At 52.3% G+C, this 22,561-nt stretch overlaps 3 protein-coding genes and 1 pseudogene across 3 annotated transcripts; 3 read left to right on the forward strand and 1 right to left on the reverse strand.

The window, feature by feature from the left end:
* Positions 1-417: 417 nt before the first annotated feature.
* Positions 418-957, reverse strand: LOC142302224 (high mobility group protein B1 pseudogene; annotated as a pseudogene).
* A 1,292-nt stretch (positions 958-2,249) lies between these two features.
* On the forward strand, positions 2,250-2,894 carry LOC142302620 (histone H1.01-like). The gene has a single exon (XM_075343724.1). It carries the CDS (start codon positions 2,250-2,252, stop codon positions 2,892-2,894), a length of 645 nt encoding a protein of 214 aa, XP_075199839.1.
* A 2,247-nt stretch (positions 2,895-5,141) lies between these two features.
* On the forward strand, positions 5,142-5,555 carry LOC142302621 (histone H3). The gene has a single exon (XM_075343725.1). It carries the CDS (start codon positions 5,145-5,147, stop codon positions 5,553-5,555), a length of 411 nt encoding a protein of 136 aa, XP_075199840.1. The 5' UTR covers positions 5,142-5,144.
* A 7,371-nt stretch (positions 5,556-12,926) lies between these two features.
* On the forward strand, positions 12,927-14,719 carry LOC142302225 (histone H1-like). The gene is made up of 2 exons (XM_075343311.1): positions 12,927-12,980; positions 14,162-14,719. The coding sequence occupies exons 1-2, from the start codon at positions 12,927-12,929 to the stop codon at positions 14,717-14,719; spliced, it is 612 nt and encodes a 203-aa protein (XP_075199426.1).
* Positions 14,720-22,561: the final 7,842 nt, after the last annotated feature.

The following is a 22,561-nucleotide window of genomic DNA, read 5'->3' on the forward strand; positions in this document are numbered from 1 at the left end:
AATATTTCTAATATGAAGTTATCCCTTCTCATATCTATTGATCTATCAGCATTATATGATCTGTTCAGTTATTAGTCTCCTATAATAGATCAATCAGCGCCATATTCATTCAGTCTGCTCTGGTTGTAAATAATGACAGTGCTTGATAACAAAGCCCTTGTAATATGTATTGTGGATGGAGAGATCATATTTAGGCAGCAGTTTGCACCTCACTTTTTATATTAGTGATTTCCATAATTGCACAATATAGGAATTTATTTTAAATGATCAAATAAAGCTTAATTTTGAACTGCAAAATAAGGAAATATGTGTAATAATTCTTTTTTGAGGAAAATATTACACGTTCAGTGTATGTGATGTACAGGGGGGGGGGTTAAATTATATATAGACAAATAAAAACAGACTGATGGAGATTGCTCATTTATCCTCCTCTTCTTCATCATCATCCTCCTCTCTTGCACTTTTCAGGCTCAGCAGGGACCTTTTTTTGCACTTTCTAGTTTGCCTTTGGACCGATACAGCGCCGTATCCGTGTACGTCTTCAGTTTGGGAGTTTTCTTCTCTTAAGGCGCCTTATTCCCTGATGAAATGTTATTCCACATCTCTCCTCATTTCTTTGCCTCGTCCCCAATGGTCAGACCTGGCTGCTGCCCTCTGATTTCAGGACGGATGTCAGAGCAAAACAAGAAGAAAACAGAGGGAGCATTTGGTCCGACTCCTTAAACTTCTTTCCTGTTTTTCCTTTGGTGGCATGTAAGCTTTCATTTCACTTCCATAACCAAACTATCCCTTCTCTGTAGCAAACATAGTCTTCCACTCTTCCCAGCAATTATTGGGAAATTCTGCAAAGTTCACAGATACATCAGGATGATTTTCCTTCTGCTCTTCTCTGCAAGTCTGTACAAAGTAGACATAGGAGGACACTATACTGTAAACACTGCTGTATATACTGTACATACTGCTGCATATATTGTACACAGTGCTAAATATAGTGTACATACTGCTGTATACACTATACCCTGTACAGACTGCAGACCCTCAGATATCATTGTGGACACTTACAAGGCTATTGATCAGTGCTGAATATATTGTACATACTATTGTATACATTATACACTGTAGATACTGTACACCATGTTCTCTTATTATGGACACTTATAAGGCTGTTGATCAGTGCTGACTATAATGTATATACAGCTATATACACTTCACAGTGCTGTATATATTGTATACACTATACCCTGTATATACTGTACACGCTGCTGTTATTATGGGCAATTATAATGCTGTTGATTAGTGCTGTGCTGATTGTGCAGTCTGTGCTGTATATACAGCGGTGCTCTGTGTGTGGATTCTGCATTTTGTGTCTCCGCTTCTTCCTCAGTATTTCACCTTTTGCACAATATTTGGTGTCACTTGTGTGAATTCATATTTCTGTGATCACACGGATTTTTTTCTGCTTTCTGATGGGGAGTGAGTCACATTGTGAAGCCATCGCCTGATCACAGCTCTTCCCTCCATTACAGGCCCCAGAGATAAAAGCTTCACAGAGGATAAGACACAATATTGTGCCGGAGATCGCACTCATCCTCCTCCGGGTGTGATCCACTAATGTGGGACGTGTCCTCCCCCCAATACTCTGCACACACGGGATAGATTTATATTCCAGCTCCGGGAGGTGCAGGCAGCGGAGGCCATCGCCTGTGTTACGCTTCTGGGCTGTCAGCAGCTCCAGGTCGCCCCCACATCGTACAATCCGCTTCCTGCACGATGGATATTGTAGTGAAGATCGCTGTGGTGGTGACAAGAGCCGGGAATAGGAGGACGAGTTCCCGCAGCAGGTTTATCTTCCCGGACACTCAGTGATGAGCAGATCGGGAGGACGGCGGCGCTGATCCCGGGATCCTCTGCGCTCTTTCCCGGCATCTCTGGCAGTGACGGCCACACACGCTCCGCGGAGATGATGGCGGAGGAGAAGTGATGGCGGAAGCTCCTCACCCGTCCGGCTGTAGCCGATAATATAGAGCTTTTATCCCGGGCAGGGAAGCACAAGGGGAGAGCGGAGCTTCACTGGGCTCAGCCGGGAGAAGGCGGGGCCTGTGCTCAGTGGCAGCCAATAGAGGCTCAGGAGCGTTCAGCTCAGCAACCAATCAGTGCGCAGTAAGACTGTATATATAACAGGCGCCTCCCGCTCCGGCCTCAGTATTTTTCTCTCAGGAGATTTTTTTTGCTTATTTCCCGATCACACGATGGCAGAGACCGCACCGGCCGCCGCTCCTCCTCCCGCCGAACCGGCCGCCAAGTCTAAGAAGGCGCCGAAGAAATCCGGGGCCGCCAAGAAAAGCAGCAAATCCTCCGGTCCCAGCGCCTCCGACCTGACCATGAAAGCCGTGTCCGCCTCCAAGGAGCGCAGTGGGGTGTCTCTGGCCGCCCTGAAGAAGCTTCTGTCTGCCGGAGGATACGATGTGGAGAAGAATAACAGCCGCCTGAAGCTGGCCATCAAGGCTCTGGTCAACAAGGGCTCCCTGCTCCAGGTGAAGGGCAGCGGCGCCTCCGGGTCCTTCAAGCTGAACAAGAAGCAGGAGACGAAGGACAAGGCGGCCAAGAAGAAGCCAGCAGCTGCGGCCAAGCCTAAGAAGCCGGCAGCCAAGAAAGCGGCCAAATCTCCGAAGAAGCCCAAGAAGGCTCCGGCCGCGGCCAAGAAGAGCCCGAGAAAGGCCAAGAAGCCCGCAGCAGCCGCCAAGAAAGCGGCAAAGAGCCCCAAGAAGCCGAAGACTGCTCCAAAGCCCAAGAAGGTGGCGAAGAGTCCGGCTAAGAAGGCGGCAAAACCCAAAGCTGCCAAGAGTCCGGCTAAGAAGGCGACTAAAGCCAAGAAGCCCGCGGCCAAGAAATAAGCGGAGCCGCTCTGTCCTCCTACCACAAAGGCTCTTCTCAGAGCCACCACCTTGTCCTGCAGAGCTGTATGATCAGTGCCACCACCTTGTGCTGCAGAGCTGTATGATCACAGTCACCACCTTGTCCTGCAGAGCTGTATGATCAGTGTCACCACCTTGTCCTGCAGAGCTGTATGATCAGTGTCACCACCTTGTCCTGCAGAGCTGTATGATCAGTGTCACCACCTTGTCCTGCAGAGCTGTATAATCCGTGTCACCACCTTGTCTTGCAGAGCTGTATGATTAGTGTCACGACCATATCCTGCAGAGCTGTATGATCAGTGTCACCACTTTGTCCTGCAGAGCTGTATGATCAGTGTCACCACCTTGTCCTGCAGAGCTGTATGATCAGTGCCACCACCTTGTCCTGCAGAGCTGTATGATCAGTGTCACTACCTTGTCCTGCAGAGCTGTATGATCAGTGTCACTACCTTGTCCTGCAGAGCTGTATGATCAGTGTCACCACCTTGTCCTGCAGAGCTGTATGATCAATGTCACTACCTTGTCCTGCAGAGCTGCATGATCAGTGTCACCACCTTGTCCTGCAGAGCTGTATGATCAGTGTCACTACCTTGTCCTGCAGAGCTGTATGATCAGTGTCACCACCTTGTCCTGCAGAGCTGTATGATCAATGTCACTACCTTGTCCTGCAGAGCTGTATGATCAGTGTCACAACTTGTCCTGCAGAGCTGTATGATCAGTGCCACCACCTTGTCCTGCAGAGCTGTATGATCAGAGCCACCACCTTGTCCTGCAGAGCTGTATGATGAGAGCCACCACCTTGTCCTGCAGAGCTGTATGATCAATGTCACTACCTTGTCCTGCAGAGCTGCATGATCAGTGCCACCACCTTGTCCTGCAGAGCTGTATGATCAGTGCCACCACCTTGTCCTGCAGAGCTGTATGATCAGTGTCACCACCTTGTCCTGCAGAGCTGTATGATCAGTGCCACAACCTTGTCCTGCAGAGCTGCATGATCAGTGCCACCACCTTGTCCTGCAGAGCTGTATGATCAGTGACACCACCTTGTCCTGCAGAGCTGTATGATCAGTGCCACCACCTTGTCCTGCAGAGCTGTATGATCAGTGTCACCACCTTGTCCTGCAGAGCTGTATGATCAGTGCCACCACCTTGTCCTGCAGAGCTGTATGATCAGTGTCACCACCTTGTCCTGCAGAGCTGTATGATCAGTGTCACCACCCTGTCCTGCAGAGCTGTATGATCAGTGCCACAACCTTGTCCTGCAGAGCTGTGTGATCAGTGTCACCACCTTGTCCTGCAGAGCTGTATGATCAGAGCCACCACCTTGTCCTGCAGAGCTGTATGATCAGAGCCACCACCTTGTCCTGCAGAGCTGTATGATCAGTGCCACCACCTTGTCCTGCAGAGCTGTATGATCAGTGTCACCACCTTGTCCTGCAGAGCTGTATGATCAGTGCCACAACCTTGTCCTGCAGAGCTGCATGATCAGTGCCACCACCTTGTCCTGCAGAGCTGTATGATCAGTGCCACAACCTTGTCCTGCAGAGCTGTGTGATCAGTGTCACCACCTTGTCCTGCAGAGCTGTATGATCAGTGTCACCACCCTGTCCTGCAGAGCTGTATGATCAGTGTCACCACCTTGTCCTGCAGAGCTGTATGATCAGAGCCACCACCTTGTCCTGCAGAGCTGTATGATCAGAGCCACCACCTTGTCCTGCAGAGCTGTATGATCAGAGCCACCACCTTGTCCTGCAGAGCTGTGTGATCAGTGTCTACACTTTGTCGTTTCCCTGTGATCAGTGACTGTCTACAGATTTGCGCGGTGATGTCATATACAGGGGGCGGTAGATGCCGGGAGCAGAGTTCTCGGGGATGTAGTGATTATGCGGGGGCTGCACTGTTCAGCGCTGTGTGCGGGGAGATGGAGCTGCAGTTACATCGATGTCGTTTGCTCCAGATCCGCGTGCAGCCTGGATGTGACTTGGAGGAGACAGAGGCGGGGCTACGGGGGAATGAAAGCGGGGTTAGTGGGGGGTGTGGAGCTTCTTCAGAAAAATGATTGGTCAGAGATATTGGATGTTTATTGGCTACATGATTTTCTTTTTTCGTAAGCAACCAATGGAGACCAGAGGGCGTGTTTCTCACAGACCAATGAGGACGCGCACAGGAGGATAAATACTCTGCTCCCGCCGCTCCTCACATCACTTCTGTTCTCTTTTATACATCGCTATGGCCAGAACTAAGCAGACCGCCCGTAAATCCACCGGAGGGAAAGCTCCCCGCAAGCAGCTGGCCACTAAGGCCGCCAGGAAGAGCGCTCCCGCCACCGGCGGAGTGAAGAAGCCGCATCGCTACCGGCCGGGGACAGTCGCTCTCCGGGAGATCCGCCGCTACCAGAAATCCACCGAGCTGCTGATCCGGAAGCTTCCCTTCCAGCGCCTGGTGAGAGAGATCGCCCAGGACTTCAAGACCGATCTGCGCTTCCAGAGCTCGGCCGTCATGGCCCTGCAGGAGGCCAGCGAGGCTTATCTGGTGGGGCTGTTCGAGGACACCAACCTGTGCGCCATCCACGCCAAGAGGGTCACCATCATGCCCAAAGACATCCAGCTGGCCCGCCGCATCCGCGGGGAGAGGGCGTAGATCTGTCCCGCACCCCCGAGCACAACACAAAGGCTCTTTTCAGAGCCACCACATCCTCCCTCAGACGAGCTGACTCCTGGCATCTGATTCTCCTCATTCCCCGCAGTGTCCGTTGCGCGGTCCCTACATGTGACGGGCGGCGCTGCGGAGTCTCCTGTTTGTTGCTTATTTTCTCTGCTCTGTCAGCACAAGCCGCAGCGTCCGCCTGGATCTGGATAATCGCACCAGCATCTGTCCTATTACTTGGATCGACTCACTGTGCGGTGCCCCCTTAATGTGGTGGTGGTGTGTGTGTGTGTGGGGGGGGGGGTGTTGGAGCTTTTTTTTTTTTATTCCATGCCCATAAGCTCCATTGTCCTCTCACCCTCTAGAGCAGGGGTCAGGAACCTTTTTGGCTAAGAGAGCCGTAAACGCCACATATTTTGAAATATAATTCCGCGAGAGCCGTACAATATGTTTAAAGGGCCATTGACAGATCAATCGCTCCAATGTTCACTTAGTACAGCAAGGAATGCTCCTCCCTGCTGTATAAAGCCACAACTGGACTGAAACAATGGTAATTAGCAGTAAAAAAATCAAATAAATAACTTACATTGTGAACTTGCGATGCATGACATCAGTCCAGCAGTCTGGCTTCTTCTTTTTCCTGCGCATGACTGGAAGCTGGCATTCTTCCCACCTGATGTTGAGAGAATGCCAGCTTTGAGGCATTCGCAGAAGAAAGAAGCTGGAATATTGGACATGTCACACAACGCATTGTCAGTTATGTCAATTATCTATTTTATTATTTTACAGCGAATTATTGTTTAGGTCCAGCGGTGGCTTAGTGCAGCAGAGAGGAACACTCCTTTGTGTACTAAGTGACCGCTGGAGCAATTGTATCTGTCAGTGGCCCAGACACCCTGCTTCCCATACAGCCTGCACCCCCCATATCACACACACACTGCTCCCCATACAGCCTGCACCCCCCATATCCCACACACTACACCCCCATATGTCGCATACCCTGCTCCCCATACAGCCTGCACCCCCATATCACACACACTACACCCCCATATCTCACACACCCTGCTTCCCATACAGCCTACACCCCCATATCTCTCACACCCTGCTTCCCATACAGCCTGCACCCCCCATATCACACACACACACACACACACTGCTCCCCATACGGCCTGCACCCCCCATATCCCACACACACACACACTGCTTCCCATACAGCCTGCACCCCCCAGATCTCACACACTACACCCCCATATGCCACATACCCTGATTCCCATACAGCCTGCACCCCCCATATCACACACAATACACCCCCATATCTCACACACCCTGCTCACATATCTCACCCTGCCTGTACCCCAACTTACCCCTCTCAAACACTCTGCACCCCTTCACATGCTTCTGTCACAGTCTGCAGCCCTCATATGCCCCTCACCCTGCAGCCCCCCTCACCCTCATGTCCCCTCTTTTCTTATTACCAGTCATGTGTCCACATCTCCTTCAGGATTCAGTATCTTGCTTTCTGCCCGGCCTCCTGTGTCTCCTCCCACACAGTCACATGGGCGTGACATCATCGCAGGTCCTGCAGGATGGAGATTCCGTCTGCTGTGCAGGTCAGGACTAGCACTCCTGCAGCTCAGACACGGCTGGTGGCCTCTCCAGGTCAGGGGCCCCTCTACTGACACTGGGCTCCCCTGACTCACAGTTCGGCCACTACACAGCAGCACTACACATAGACGCAGAGCGGCTGCCGGGCCCCTATGTGTACTAGTGCCGCTGTGTAGTGGCCGGCCTGTGAGTCAGGGGAGCCCAGTGTCAGTAGAGGGGCGGCTCACTTCTCGTTCCCCCGCTGATCCGGTCTCCTCGGCGCATCGTCCATTGCTGTCGCTCGCTGACCTCTCAGCAGGCGCGCAGTGATGACGTCACCGCGCTCGCTGCAGAGCTGTCAGAAGAACGCCGACAGTCACAGCGGGGAGAATAATAAGAGAGAGAGCGCGCCGCTCACTCTCTCATCATTGCTCTCAATTGTATCGGCACCTGCGATGCCGATGCAATTGAAAGCTCGATCCTCGGTGGGGGGCGGTGACAGCGCGGCCACCGGGCCCCCCTGAGTAGCGGTGCGCCACTCCTGCCACCGCGAGTGGGCCCCCCCGGCAGCTGACCGGGTTTGCCGGGTGCTGGCGCCGGCCCTGATCCTTCCCATAGACAGGTAGGAGCCCTGTCTCCGAGCCAGATACGGCCATCAAAAGAGCCATATCTGGCTCTCGAGCCATAGGTTCCCGACCCCTGCTCTAGAGTCTAGACCGATCTGTTCTAACAGTCTTTTCTCAGAGCCGCTACTTATCCTGGAGACGCTACAATTCCTGCTGTGTCGGGTGCAGTGATCGGATTGTGTGACGCTGGAGCAGGAGATGCTGTGGTTACTCCTTGCGGCTCCGGTCCCGTCAGGATCACAGCGATCAGTGACGGACGGAGGAAGGTTCCGCTGCGATATTGATGCGCCCCGTGATGCGGTTATTGGATCCGGTGTCTGATGTCGAAGCTGTGAGATCTGAAGATGTCGCAGAGGAATCCTCACTCCAGGTCGCTGCTCTGTTAGGAGAATATCTGCAGGTTGTGCGGAGATTTGTATCGGGCTGTAATTTCGCTCTGCTCAAATAGTGCCGTGTGTGTAATTAGTTAAGACTCGTGAGAAAGAGATAAAGAACCAACTTCATCGTCTGCAGATCGCACAGATCTGTGTCGGGTGCTGGGAATCGGCGGATTGTAGAAATCTCAGCTGAACGTCCACCCTAGGTCCCGTTTTAGGCTAAGTTCACACATCCTGTGTTTTCAATCCGTCAGGTCCGTCAGCAACGGATCAGTCATTTTCAAGATGTCAACTGATGCAACTGATGTGTTTTTCACAGGATTCCTTTCACAGGAATCCTGTGAAAAAACGGATCAGTTGCGTCCGTTACATCCGCTGTGCGTCCGTTTTTTGACGGATCAGTCATGATCCGTCTGTGTTTGGGACAGCCCAGTGGGCGTGCCAAGCATGCTGGGCATGCTCAGTAGAGCATGACTGAATCCTGCGCTGGATTCCGTTGTAAGACGGATTACGACGGAATCCAGCACCATAGACATGCATTACAAGCTTGACGGATGGCGACGGATTCCTGCGCAGCGCGTTAATTTTGACGGCCCGAAAAACGTTACATTCTGCGTTGCTCCCCGCTCGGCGGTCAGTCAAAAACGACGGACCGCGACGCAGCGGATGCAACGCAGGGTCATCAGTCGCAATCCGTCACTAATAGAAGTCTATGGGGAAATACAGGATTCCTGCAAAATATTTTGCAGGATTCCGTAATTCCTCAAGGCTACGGATTGTGACTGATGCAAAACACAGGATGTGTGAACTTAACACGGATGGAGACAAAGAGCGGGAGGAACTATCGGCCACTGAGCGGGAAGTTCAAATTCGGTTTTCAGCCAATCATCACTTTGCAGCAAGTTTCTTGCTCCGCCCACAGGCTGCTCCGGGTTACAGGCACCAAGTGATCTCATGTAGATCAACCAAAGAGGAGTATATGGCGGTATACAGCACACGTCACTATATGAAGGTATATAGTAGTAAAGTGTGTATGGGGAATATACAGCGCGATATGATCGTATACATCAGTATGTGGAGACTATACAGCGCTATATGCGAATATACAGCAGTGTATGGTGATTGCTAATGAAGATCAGAGTTCAGTATAAATAATGACTAACAGCTCCAGGGATCTTATTCATATAGATTGCCTCAAACAGAAGTATATGGCGGTATACAGGACTGTATTTGGGTATGCAGCGCTATATGGCGGTATACAGATCTATATCGAGATTACTGTACTATATTGGGTACACAGCACTTTATAGGGCAGCACAATATAGGAAGTAGAGTGCACTATATGGATGACGATTATACAGCACAATATGGTAATATCCAGCATTATACGGGACTATACAATACTATATGGTAGTGTACAGCACTAATATGGGGCTTTATGGCTCTATATGGTGGATTTATCGCAGTATATGGAGATATTCACAATAATATTAGAATATACAGAGCTATAGAGAGTTTATTGGAATAAAGGTTATGTCTATATTTAACATTAACACTGTAGATGCGGGAAAATAAACGGACAATGAGCGGGAAATTCAAAATCTCCAACAGTTATGTGCTCAGCCAATCAGCAGAGGAGGGGCGGAGTCGATAATACAAATTTTCCGCCCTGGTACGCGTCATCTCTCCTGTTCTCTTTCTGGTCCTCCCTCGCTCTATATAAAGGAGGACTGTGCGCTCGTCAGTTATAGTCTTTGCTGACTACATAGAAGATGTCTGGACGCGGCAAAGGAGGGAAAGGTCTGGGGAAGGGCGGCGCCAAGCGGCACAGGAAGGTTCTCCGGGACAACATCCAGGGCATCACCAAGCCCGCCATCCGCCGTCTCGCCCGCAGAGGAGGCGTCAAGCGCATCTCCGGCCTCATCTATGAGGAGACTCGCGGCGTCCTGAAAGTCTTCCTGGAGAACGTGATCCGTGACGCCGTCACCTACACCGAGCACGCCAAGAGGAAGACCGTCACCGCCATGGACGTGGTGTACGCGCTCAAGCGCCAGGGCCGCACTCTCTACGGCTTCGGGGGTTAATGCTTTTGCCTCCCACAACGAAAACACAAAGGCTCTTTTGAGAGCCACCCACAGTCTCTGAGAAAAAGCTATAGATCCTGCTGCGGAGAGGGGCGGGAGATCAGCGCTGCGGTCGATCACTGTAGGCTGCGCTGCTTTAGGGGCGGCTGGAAACATCGCGGGCACTAAGGAGTTAACGGTTAGGGTCTGTTGACGTAGACAGGCCTGCTTAGCGCTGATTGGCTGCGCATCGAATAATTCCCTGACTGGCTGCTTTTCTCTTTGTTCTGTGAGATCCGCGGTGTCAGGCGGGAGGGCTCCGGCTCAGAGTGAAGATTAAATATATCGGTTGTATTCCGCACTATATGGTGACTTATACTGTTAGGGGGCATCCAGCATTATATGGAGGTGCAGAGCACTTTTATGATGGGTAGAAAGCCCTGTATGGACGTTATACAGCGCTCTATGGCGGTGCAGAGCTCTATTGCAGCCCCGAAAAAAAATATGCTTTAAAATGCGACAGCTTAATAATCTCCCCGCTGTACTGTATACTCCATAATGTGCTGTATATCTATAAAGTGTTGGATCCTTCCATATAGTGGTGTATACGTCCACAAAGTACAGTATACCCCATGCAGTGCCTATACACCGTCCATAGTGCTGTATACTTCCATATTGTTCTGTTTATCATCCATAAAAAGCTTTATATCTATATAGTGCTGTGTTCTCCTTCCATACACCGCTTTATACTCCATGTGGAGCCGCTTATACTTTCTCCATAGTGGTGTAATCCCTCCAGTCTTACATTTCTATTCTGCTCTAAAGGCGGCTGGATTCATCACGGGTACTTAGCTGTTACCACCGAGCATCTGTGGGCGGAGCCAGGATCGTACTATGCGCTGATTGGCTGAGCTCTGAATTTGAAATCCCCGCACAATGGCTGAGTTTCCCGCTCTCTGTCCTCTGCGCCCCGCGGTGTCAGGGGGGGTCTGGGGCTGAGTGACTGTCTCTTCTGTAGGTTTATATTCAGCGCTATATGGGGGCTTATAATGGGGTCTGTGCAGCATAAAGAGAACGGAGCAGCGACTCCGAATACAGCAAATGTGAACACGTCCAATCCCCGCAGAATCCACAGAAGAATCCAGCGCCTCTGGAAGAGCCAAGATGTCTGCAAACCCCGAGTGTATGAAGTGTGAGCGGCGCCGCTGCTGTATGGAGAGAGGAGGTCAGGGCAGCGCAGGAGGCGGCTTGTCGCGGCTGATGGGAGCTCAGGAATCCACAAGCGTCTCCATTATTATCCCGTATATTCCATACAGCAGTGACGCCGCTCACATCTCATGTGCTCAGTGTTTAGATGCAGTAATGGGATTTACTATCACACATTGTCTGCAGGGATTGTATATAGATCCAGTGTGAGCGGCAGTGTCCGTGCGCCACACTGCACATGGGTAATGAGGTCATCAGGAGCCGCTGGCAGAGGAGCAGCATCTGCCCACATTATACCCTTCTAATGCCCGACACCCATCACCGGCCCCAACTACCCGGAGAAAGGCCAGAACAGCGGCTGACTCAGCGCCTCCCACTACAGATATGAAGGGTGGGGGAAGGGAATCGTGTATAAAGGAACGGAGCAGAAAACCCATATTATTAACATTAGTGCCACCTATACCCACTGTTCCACCCTTCTCATACACAGTGCACCGCCTGTAACTATATTCCTGCCTAAACTCCAGCATTATCCAGACACAATAGATGAGCGGGGCCAGCTCCTGTGAGGACGGGGCCAGCTCCTGTGAGGACGGGGCCAGCTCCTGTGAGGACGGGGCCAGCTCCTGTGAGGACGGGGCCAGCTCCTGTGAGGACGGGGCCAGCTCCTGTGAGGACGGGGCCAGCTCCTGTGAGGACGGGGCCAGCTCCTGTGAGGACGGGGCCAGCTCCTGTGAGGACGGGGTGGTGGCTCTTAGAAGAGCCTTTGTGTTGTGGAGGATGCGGGGTCAGCGGCGTCACTTGCCCTTCTTGCTGCTCTCCGTCTTCTTGGGCAGCAGCACGGCCTGGATGTTGGGCAGGACGCCTCCCTGGGCGATGGTCACCCCACCCAGCAGCCTGTTCAGCTCCTCGTCATTGCGCACGGCCAGCTGCAGGTGCCGGGGGATGATGCGGGTCTTCTTGTTGTCCCGGGCGGCATTGCCGGCCAATTCCAGGATCTCAGCGGTCAGATACTCCAGCACAGCGGCCAGATAGACCGGAGCGCCGGCGCCCACCCTCTCGGCGTAGTTGCCCTTGCGGAGAAGCCTGTGCACACGACCGACCGGGAACTGCAGTCCTGCCCGGGATGAGCGGGTCTTGGCCTTAGCTCGGGTCTTCCCTCCTTGTTTGCCGCGTCCAGACATGTTATTCAGAGTTCAAATATCAGTAGATAGAACAATCAAATGTGAGGACTGTGGCGGCTCCGGAGTGTTTTATAAGCTGCTGCTCCGCCCTCCTCTCCTGTCATTGACTGAATCTGAAGTTAGAAATGGAAATGAGACTTGTGGAACCACCAATGAGCTGCGAGGGCGGTGATCATGACGTCACATTGGTCACATGCCTTTGTCACCCAATAGAGCAGCGATGTGACAGCAGTGTCATTTGCATGGCCGGGCTATAAATACGGCCGCTCTGGGAGGAGCAGGATCATTATTCTCTCTCCAGTGAAGAGATCTTTTCCCTCTCATCATGCCTGATCCCGCCAAGTCCGCCCCAGCGCCCAAGAAGGGCTCCAAGAAAGCTGTGACCAAGACTCAGAAGAAGGACGGCAAGAAGCGGAGGAAGAGCCGGAGGGAGAGCTATGCCATCTACGTGTACAAGGTGCTGAAGCAGGTGCACCCCGACACCGGCATCTCCTCCAAGGCCATGGGCATCATGAACTGCTTCGTCGGTGACATCTTCGAGCGCATCGCAGGGGAAGCCTCCCGCCTGGCGCACTACAACAATAGTGATGGGTAAAATGCGATTTTTTGGTGAGCCGGCTCTTTTGGATCGGCTCACCAAAAAGAGTCGGCTCTTTTGGCTCCGAAAACGGCTCTTCATTTCCTATTACCTTTGGCTTTAAATTTGAAGCCCAATTCTGGTATGTTTTAACCCATGATTGTATACCTTTTAGTAAAAATCTACACATGTGCCAATTTATGACATAAAACAGAATAGTTTCCAGAATAACCAGATTTTATATTATTTGCTGTAAAAACTTTAACAAACACAATGTTTGATAAAAAAAAAGTGCAGAAATCAAACAAGTGCAATTCAATTAGCTCAACACTACTGGCAATTGTATGCAAAATCGGATGTGATGTGAGAGGCTGCACTGCCTTGTATAGGACTAGTTCTGTGCATGAACTCGGTCCCTCAGATTGGCACTGCTATCGTGTAACAGGGGCTGCTGGGAGGTTATTCACATACCAGCAACAACAGAACCATTCCAAGTTTCACTAGCTAATGGTGCATATACACAGTCGCTGCAGCCCCCGAGCCTGCGATCCAGTGATGCTCAATCCAGCATCGCGGATCATTTGTTCTCTTCCATTCAAGTGAATGGGAGAGAACAAGGGACGCACATTTACATCCGCTGTTTCTCCCTCGCTCAGCGAGGATTTACAAGCTGGCGGTAAATAACTATAATCAGGCTAAATCCAGATGTCAGTGTTCCTTTAATAAAGTGCCTGACTGCTGCTTGTCACAGATTGGAGGGGGGCGGGGCTGTGAGTCAGTGCTATGTGCGGCAGCAGGAGGAGCATGCATTCTCAGTCTCCTGGATAAGATCAGAGTGACTACTGCCGGGAGGGAGGGGCCGAGAGGGGCGGGGCAAGAGGGGACTGACTGTGGAATGGAACTGGCAAAGAGCCGTTTACATTTCAATTGGCTCCCTGCCAGGAGCCGACACATATGATTCACTATGAAGAGCCGGCTCTTAGAGCCGGCTCGTTCAGGAGCTACCCATCACTACCTCCGACCTGATCATGAAAGCCGTGTCCGCCTCCAAGGAGCGCAGTGGGGTGTCTCTGGCCGCCCTGAAGAAGCTTCTGTCTGCCGGAGGATACGATGTGGAGAGGAATAACAGCCGCCTGAAGCTGGCCATCAAGGCTCTGGTCAACAAGGGCTCCCTGCTCCAGGTGAAGGGCAGCGGCGCCTCCGGGTCCTTCAAGCTGAACAAGAAGCAGGAGACGAAGGACAAAGCGGCCAAGAAGAAGCCAGCAGCTGCGGCCAAGCCTAAGAAGCCGGCAGCCAAGAAAGCGGCCAAATCTCCGAAGAAGCCCAAGAAGGCTCCGGCCGCGGCCAAGAAAAGCCCGAAAAAGGCCAAGAAGCCCGCAGCAGCCGCCAAGAAAGCGGCAAAGAGCCCCAAGAAGCCGAAGGCCGCTCCAAAGCCCAAGAAGGTGACGAAGAGTCCGGCTAAGAAGGCGGCAAAACCCAAAGCTGCCAAGAGTCCGGCTAAGAAGGCGACTAAAGCCAAGAAGCCCGCGGCCAAGAAATAAGCGGGAGCCGCTCTGTCCTCCTACCACAAAGGCTCTTCTCAGAGCCACCACCTTGTCCTGCAGAGCTGTATGATCAGTGCCACCACCTTGTCCTGCAAAGCTGTATGATCAGTGCCACCACCTTGTCCTGCAGAGCTGTATGATCAGTGTCACCACCTTGTCCTGCAGAGCTGTATGATCAGTGTAACCACCTTGTCCTGCAGAGCTGTATGATCAGTGCCACCACCTTGCCCTGCAGAGCTGTATGATCAGTGCCACCACCTTGCCCTGCAGAGCTGTATGATCAGTGTCACCACCTTGTCCTGCAGAGCTGTATGATCAGTGTCACCACCTTGTCCTGCAGAGCTGTATGATCAGTGTCACCACCTTGTCCTGCAGAGCTGTATGATCAGTGCCACCACCTTGCCCTGCAGAGCTGTATGATCAGTGCCACCACCTTGTCCTGCAGAGCTGTATGATCAGTGTAACCACCTTGTCCTGCAGAGCTGTATGATCAGTGCCACCACCTTGCCCTGCAGAGCTGTATGATCAGTGCCACCACCTTGTCCTGCAGAGCTGTATGATCAGTGCCACCACCTTGTCCTGCAGAGCTGCATGATCAGAGCCACCACCTTGTCCTGCAGAGCTGTATGATCAGTGTCACCACCTTGTCCTGCAGAGCTGTATGATCAGTGCCACCACCTTGTCCTGCAGAGCTGTATGATCAGTGCCACCACCTTGTCCTGCAGAGCTGTATGATCAGTGCCACCACCTTGTCCTGCAGAGCTGTATGATCAGTGTCACCACCTTGCCCTGCAGAGCTGTATGATCAGTGTCACCACCTTGCCCTGCAGAGCTGTATGATCAGTGCCACCACCTTTTGCCTGCAGAGCTGTATGATCAGTGCCACCACCTTGTCCTGCAGAGCTGCATGATCAGAGCCACCACCTTGTCCTGCAGAGCTGTATGATCAGTGTCACCACCTTGTCCTGCAGAGCTGTGTGATCAGAGCCACCACCTTGTCCTGAAGAGCTGTATGATCAGTGCCACCACCTTGTCCTGCAGAGCTGTATGATCAGTGCCACAACCTTGTCCTGCAGAGCTGTATGATCAGTGCCACCACCTTGTCCTGCAGAGCTGTATGATCAGTGCCACCACCTTGTCCTGCAGAGCTGTATGATCAGTGTCACCACCTTGTCCTGCAGAGCTGTATGATTAGTGCCACCACCTTGTCCTGCAGAGCTGTATGATCAGTGCCACCACCTTGTCCCGCAGAGCTGTATGATCATTATCACCTTCTGCAGAGCTGTATGATCAGTGCCACCACCTTGTCCTGCAGAGCTGTTTCTGTGCCACCACCTTGTCCCCTCTGTATGATCAGTGTCACGACCTTGTCCCGCAGAGCTGTATGATCATTATCACCTTCTGCAGAGCTGTATGATCAGTGCCACCACCTTGTCCTGCAGAGCTGTTTCTGTGCCACCACCTTGTCCCCTGTGCATACACTTTATCGCTTCCCTTTGATCAGTGCTTGTCTATTGATTCGCGCGGTGATGTCATATACAAAGGGCGGTAGATGCCGGGAGCAGTTCTCGGGGATGTAGTGATTATGCGGGAGCTGCACTGTTCAGCGCTGTGTGCGGGGAGATGGAGCTGCAGTTACATCGGTGTCGTATGCTCCAAATCTGCGTGTAGCCTGGAGGGGATAAGGGGGGGGGGGGGGGGGGAGCTTCTAAAAATGATTGGTCACAGACATTGGATGATTTTCTTTTGTGGTAGTAGTCAATAGCGTGCAGGGGGGCGTGTTTCTCACAGACCAATGAGGACGCGCACAGGAGGATAAATACTCTGCTCCCGCCGCTTCTCTCATCACTCCTGTTCTCTTCTATACAGAGCTATGGCCAGAACTAAGCAGACCGCCCGTAAATCCACCGGAGGGAAAGCTCCCCGCAAGCAGCTGGCCACTAAGGCCGCCAGGAAGAGCGCTCCCGCCACCGGCGGAGTGAAGAAGCCGCATCGCTACCGGCCGGGGACTGTCGCTCTCCGGGAGATCCGCCGCTACCAGAAATCCACCGAGCTGCTGATCCGGAAGCTTCCCTTCCAGCGCCTGGTGAGAGAGATCGCCCAGGACTTCAAGACCGATCTGCGCTTCCAGAGCTCGGCCGTCATGGCCCTGCAGGAGGCCAGCGAGGCTTATCTGGTGGGGGTTCGAGGACACCAACCTGTGCGCCATCCACGCCAAGAGGGTCACCATCATGCCCAAAGACATCCAGCTGGCCCGCCGGATCCGCGGGGAGAGGGCGTAGATCTGTCCCGCACCCCCGAGCACAACACAGGCTCTTTTCAGAGCCACCAAATCCTCCCTCAGACGAGCTGATTCCTGGCATCTGATTCTCCTCATTCCCCGCAGTGTCCGGGGCGCGGTCTCTACATGTGACGGGCGGCGCTGCGGAGGCTCCTGTTCTTACTTTCCGCAGCTCTGCCTGTATCTGTAGTATCGCGCTGTTTATTTCAGTTTCTCCCCGTATTGAGAGCGGCTCATTGTGCGGTGTCTCCGGAGTCTGATGGCATCTCATTCACTCAGGAGTAATCTCGGGCTTTCGGCACTAAACTGACCCCCTCGAACCCCCCCCCCCCCCCTTATTATCCCTCTTGTCCTCCAGATGTCAGAAGCTGTGGGATCCCCTCTCTCACTCCAGGTCGTATTCTGTCTGGAGAATATCTGCAGGTTGGGCGCAGATTGTATCGGGTTGTGATACGGTTATTGGGATCCTGTGTCTGATGTCGGAAGCTGTGGGATCTGGAGATCTCGCAGGGGGATCCTCTCACTCCAGGTCGCTTTTCTGTCTGGAGAATGTCTGCAGATTGTATCGGGCTGTGATGTCGCTCTGCACATTCTTATAGTGACGCGTTTGTTATTAGTTCAGATTCTTAGACTCGTTTTTAATGAGGAGATGAATAAAAAACAACTTCAGCGTCTGCAGATCTGTGTCGGATTGTAGAGATCTCAGCAGAACGTCCGCCCTGAGGCCGCGTGTTACACGACGGAGACAAAGAGCGGGAGGAGCTATCAGCCACTGAGCGGGAAGTTCAAATTAGGGATTCAGCCAATCAGCACTCTGCATAAAAACTATGGCCCCGCCCACACGCTCCTCACGTTACAGGCACCACGTGGTTTCTGTGCTGGAGCTTCCCCGCAGTCATCGGGGCGGACCGCACAGAGGACTGCGGCTGATGACGCTTCAGCTCCGCCTCTTCCTCTAAATCTCGTTTTCCAATCTCCGTTGTTGTTTTTGCAGCTTCTAATGTGAAATATCTGAATGTAGAAGTAAAAGCCGCTCAGCACCGAGACTCCGCTCCTGCAGTCACTGCCATCCCCATGTTATACGGGGCATTACCGGTCACTGCAGAGCGGGGGCAGAGTGACGGGGCCCCGGGTGCACAGCGCCGTGTACACTGCGGGGTTTATAGCGCTGTATGGAGATCTGTAGTATGGGGGAGATACAGAGGAGAGAAGCTGCTGATGTGACGGCAGAGAGGAGGCAACCAATGAGCTGCAGGGGGTGGAGCTGGAACATTTTCCTTTGTCACCCAATAGAACAGCGATGTGCCAGCAGTGTCATTTGCATGGCCGGGCTATAAATACGGCCGCTCTGGGAGGAGCAGATCATTATTCTCTCTCCAGTGAAGAGATCTTTCTGCTCTCATCATGCCTGATCCCGCCAAGTCCGCCCCAGCGCCCAAGAAGGGCTCCAAGAAAGCCGTGACCAAGACTCCGAAGAAGGACGGCAAGAAGCGGAGGAAGAGCCGGAAGGAGAGCTATGCCATCTACGTGTACAAGGTGCTGAAGCAGGTGCACCCCGACACCGGCATCTCCTCCAAGGCCATGGGCATCATGAACTGCTTCGTCGGTGACATCTTCGAGCGCATCGCAGGGGAAGCCTCCCGCCTGGCGCACTACAACAAGCGCCACACCATCACCTCCCGGGAGATCCAGACCGCCGTGCGCCTGCTGCTGCCCGGAGAGCTGGCCAAGCACGCCGTGTCCGAGGGCACCAAGGCCGTCACCAAGTACACCAGCGCCAAGTGATCTGCACCGCTGCCCCACACCACAAAGGCTCTTCTAAGAGCCGCCACATTGTCTGATCTGAGCTTTATACTGCGCTGCATGGGGTATTGCGGTCTCCAGTGCGCTCCTGTCTGTGGCTCCTGTAACCGCCTTTCTCAATAGGTTTTATTGCAGTCGGAGCCGCCGCTGAGAGGACGGAGCACAATATGGAGGGAGTGAAGTATGAATACACTAGTATGGGGATGTTCCCGGATGTGGGTGAATGTTTCTTATACAGCTCTATGTGGTGAGTGCAGAGCAGTGTATGGTGGTGGTAGATGCAGGATATACAGCACTATATGGCAGTTGTTTTTGGGAAGCACGTTGTGGGAAGTATAGAGCACTATAAAAGGCTATACATTAGAATACGGTGGTGTACAGCACTATATGGGGGTTATATAGCGGTATATGGAGCTATTCAGCACTATATTGCAGTACACAGCAGTATATGGAGATTTGTCTATTAAACAGCGAGAAAAAATAACCGGGAAATTCAAAATCACAATGTTCTGCGCTCAGCCAATCAGCAAAAGAGGGGCGGAGCTGAAAATGGAAAGTGACTTATATCCCCGCCCCCTGCGTCACCTCCTTTTCTTCTCCAGTGCCGCTCTATATACGGGGATTGTGCATCAGTCTCTATAGTGGAAATAGATTGTTTCTGACTATGTTAAGGTGAGCGGCGCTGCGCTCGATCATTGCAGTCTGTGCTGCTCTAGGGTCAGCTGGGAATATCGCGGGCACAAAGGTGTTAACACTGAGCGCTTGTGGGTGGAGCCACAGCCGTACTGAGTGCTGATTGGCTGAGCGCTGAATGGGAAATTCCCGCACAATGGCTGAGTTTCACGCGCTCTTTGTTCCCTGTTATCCGCGGTGTCAGGCGGGAGCGGCTGCTGCGGGTGACGTCACATGCGCTGTTAGAGGGGTCCGGCCCCTTCTGTGTCCAGTTAGTGCAGTGTAACCCTTGTAGTGCTGGAGACACGTTATCCATACTGCTATACACCCCCATATAGTGCAGTAACCTCCCCTCATGGTGCTGGATATCGCCGTACACTGCTGTGTGCACCGCCTTATTGTGCTGTATAGTTTCCATCCACAAAGTTCTGTTCTTGCAGCATCTGGAGACATTTCGAGCACTAAAGGGTTATCACACTGTTCCTGTAGGCGGAGCTAAATTCATACTCTACTGATTGACTGAGCCCTCAATTTGAAATTCCCGCCAATGGCTGAGTCTCCCGCCCTCTGTATAACGCGCGGGGTCAGAGGCTGAGAGCGAGAACCTGATAGAGATAAATATACTGTATATATTATGTGTGAGGCGGTGTAATGTAGGGTTTGGGGGTATACAGCCCTATAGGTAAGGTATATAGCACGTCACGTGATCGCATACAGTTCCATATGGAGGTAATCTGCAGTGTTTGGGGGAGTGCAGCATGTGAGGAATATACAGCGGTATATGGAGGTATACAGCAATATATGGGGCGTATATAGCATTATATGGGGTAATACAGAATGTAGCGATTACTCCAGGATCAGCAGTGACTGTATGATTAGCCCCGGAGCCTCCGGCCGCACACACCGCTCCTCTCCACACACCGCACACACCGCTCCTCTCCACACTCCGCACACACCGCTCCTCTCCACACACCGCACACACTAGTGATGGGTAGCTCCTGAACGAGCCGGCTCTAAGAGCCGGCTCTTCATAGTGAATCATATGTGTCGGCTCCTGGCAGGGAGCCAATTGAAATGTAAACGGCTCTTTGCCAGTTCCATTCCACAGTCAGTCCCCTCTTGCCCCGCCCCTCTCGGCCCCTCCCTCCCGGCAGTAGTCACTCTGATCTTATCCAGGAGACTGAGAATGCATGCTCCTCCTGCTGCCGCACATAGCACTGACTCACAGCCCCGCCCCCCTCCAATCTGTGACAAGCAGCAGTCAGGCACTTTATTAAAGGAACACTGACATCTGGATTTAGCCTGATTATAGTTATTTACCGCCAGCTTGTAAATCCTCGCTGAGCGAGGGAGAAACAGCGGATGTAAATGTGCGTCCCTTGTTCTCTCCCATTCACTTGAATGGAAGAGAACAAATGATCCGCGATGCTGGATTGAGCATCACTGGATCGCAGGCTCGGGGGCTGCATCGACTGTGTATATGCACCATTAGCTAGTGAAACTTGGAATGGTTCTGTTGTTGCTGGTATGTGAATAACCTCCCAGCAGCCCCTGTTACATGATAGCAGTGCCAATCTGAGGGACCGAGTTCATGCACAGAACTAGTCCTATACAAGGCAGTGCAGCCTCTCACATCACATCCGATTTTGCATACAATTGCCAGTAGTGTTGAGCTAATTGAATTGCACTTGTTTGATTTCTGCACTTTTTTTTTATCAAACATTGTGTTTGTTAAAGTTTTTACAGCAAATAATATAAAATCTGGTTATTCTGGAAACTATTCTGTTTTATGTCATAAATTGGCACATGTGTAGATTTTTACTAAAAGGTATACAATCATGGGTTAAAACATACCAGAATTGGGCTTCAAATTTAAAGCCAAAGGTAATAGGAAATGAAGAGCCGTTTTCGGAGCCAAAAGAGCCGACTCTTTTTGGTGAGCCGATCCAAAAGAGCCGGCTCACCAAAAAATCGCATTTTACCCATCACTAGTCGGAGGCGCTGGGACCGGAGGATTTGCTGCTTTTCTTGGCGGCCCCGGATTTCTTCGGCGCCTTCTTAGACTTGGCGGCCGGTTCGGCGGGAGGAGGAGCGGCGGCCGGTGCGGTCTCTGCCATCGTGTGAGCGGGAAATAAGCACAAAAATCTCCTGAGAGGAAACCACTGAGGCCGGAGCTGGAGGCGCCTGTTATATATACATTCTTACTGCGCACTGATTGGCTGCTGAGCTGCACCCTCCTGAGCTTTTATTGGCTGACACTCAGCACAGGCCCCGCCTTCTCCCGGCTGAGCCCAGTGAAGCTCCGCTCTCTCCTTGTGCTTCCCTGCCCGGGATAAAAGCTCTATATTATCGGCTACAGCCGGACGGGTGAGGAGCTTCCGCCATCACTTCTCCTCCGCCATCATCTCCGCGGAGCGTGTGTGGCTGTCACTGCCAGAGATGCTGGGAAAGAGCGCAGAGGATCCCGGGATCAGCGCCGCCGTCCTCCCGATCTGCTCATCATTGAGTGTCCGGGAAGATAAACCTGCTGCGGGAGCTCGTCCTCCTATTCCCGGCTCTTGTCACCACCACAGGGATCTTCACTACAATATCCACCGTGCAGGAAGCGGATTGTACGATGTGGGGGCGACCTGGAGCTGCTGACAGCCCAGAAGGGTAACACAGGCGATGGCCTCCGCTGCCTGCACCTCCCGGAGCTGGAATATAAATCTATCCCGTGTGTGCAGAGTATTGGGGGGAGGACACGTCCCACATTAGTGGATCACACCCGGAGGAGGATGAGTGCGATCTCCGGCACAAGATTGTGTCTTATCCTTTGTGAAGCTTTTATCTCTGAGGCCTGTAATGGAGGGAAGAGCTGTGATCGGGCGATGGCTTCACAATGCGACTCACTCCCCATCAGAAAGCAGAAACAAATCCGTGTGATCACAGAAATATTAATTCACGCATCTGACACCAACTATTGTGCAAAAGGTGAAATACGGAGGAAAAAGCGGAGACACAATATACAGAATCCACACACAGAGCACCGCTGTATACACAGCACAGCACAACAGGCTTTTATAAGTATCCATAATAATAGA

The sequence above is a fragment of the Anomaloglossus baeobatrachus genome, chromosome 4 (assembly GCF_048569485.1).
Source record: "Anomaloglossus baeobatrachus isolate aAnoBae1 chromosome 4, aAnoBae1.hap1, whole genome shotgun sequence".
NCBI classification, from domain to species: Eukaryota; Metazoa; Chordata; class Amphibia; order Anura; family Aromobatidae; genus Anomaloglossus; species Anomaloglossus baeobatrachus.

Coding starts and splice junctions, on each gene's coding strand:
- LOC142302620 (XM_075343724.1), top strand. CDS start 2,250: ATGGCAGAGACCGCACCGGCCGCCGCTCCTCCTCCCGCCGAACCGGCC.
- LOC142302621 (XM_075343725.1), top strand. CDS start 5,145: ATGGCCAGAACTAAGCAGACCGCCCGTAAATCCACCGGAGGGAAAGCT.
- LOC142302225 (XM_075343311.1), top strand. CDS start 12,927: ATGCCTGATCCCGCCAAGTCCGCCCCAGCGCCCAAGAAGGGCTCCAAG. Junction 12,981..14,161: donor AGAAGGGCTCCAAGAAAGCT/GTGACCAAGACT, acceptor GCCGGCTCTTAG/AGCCGGCTCGTTCAGGAGCT.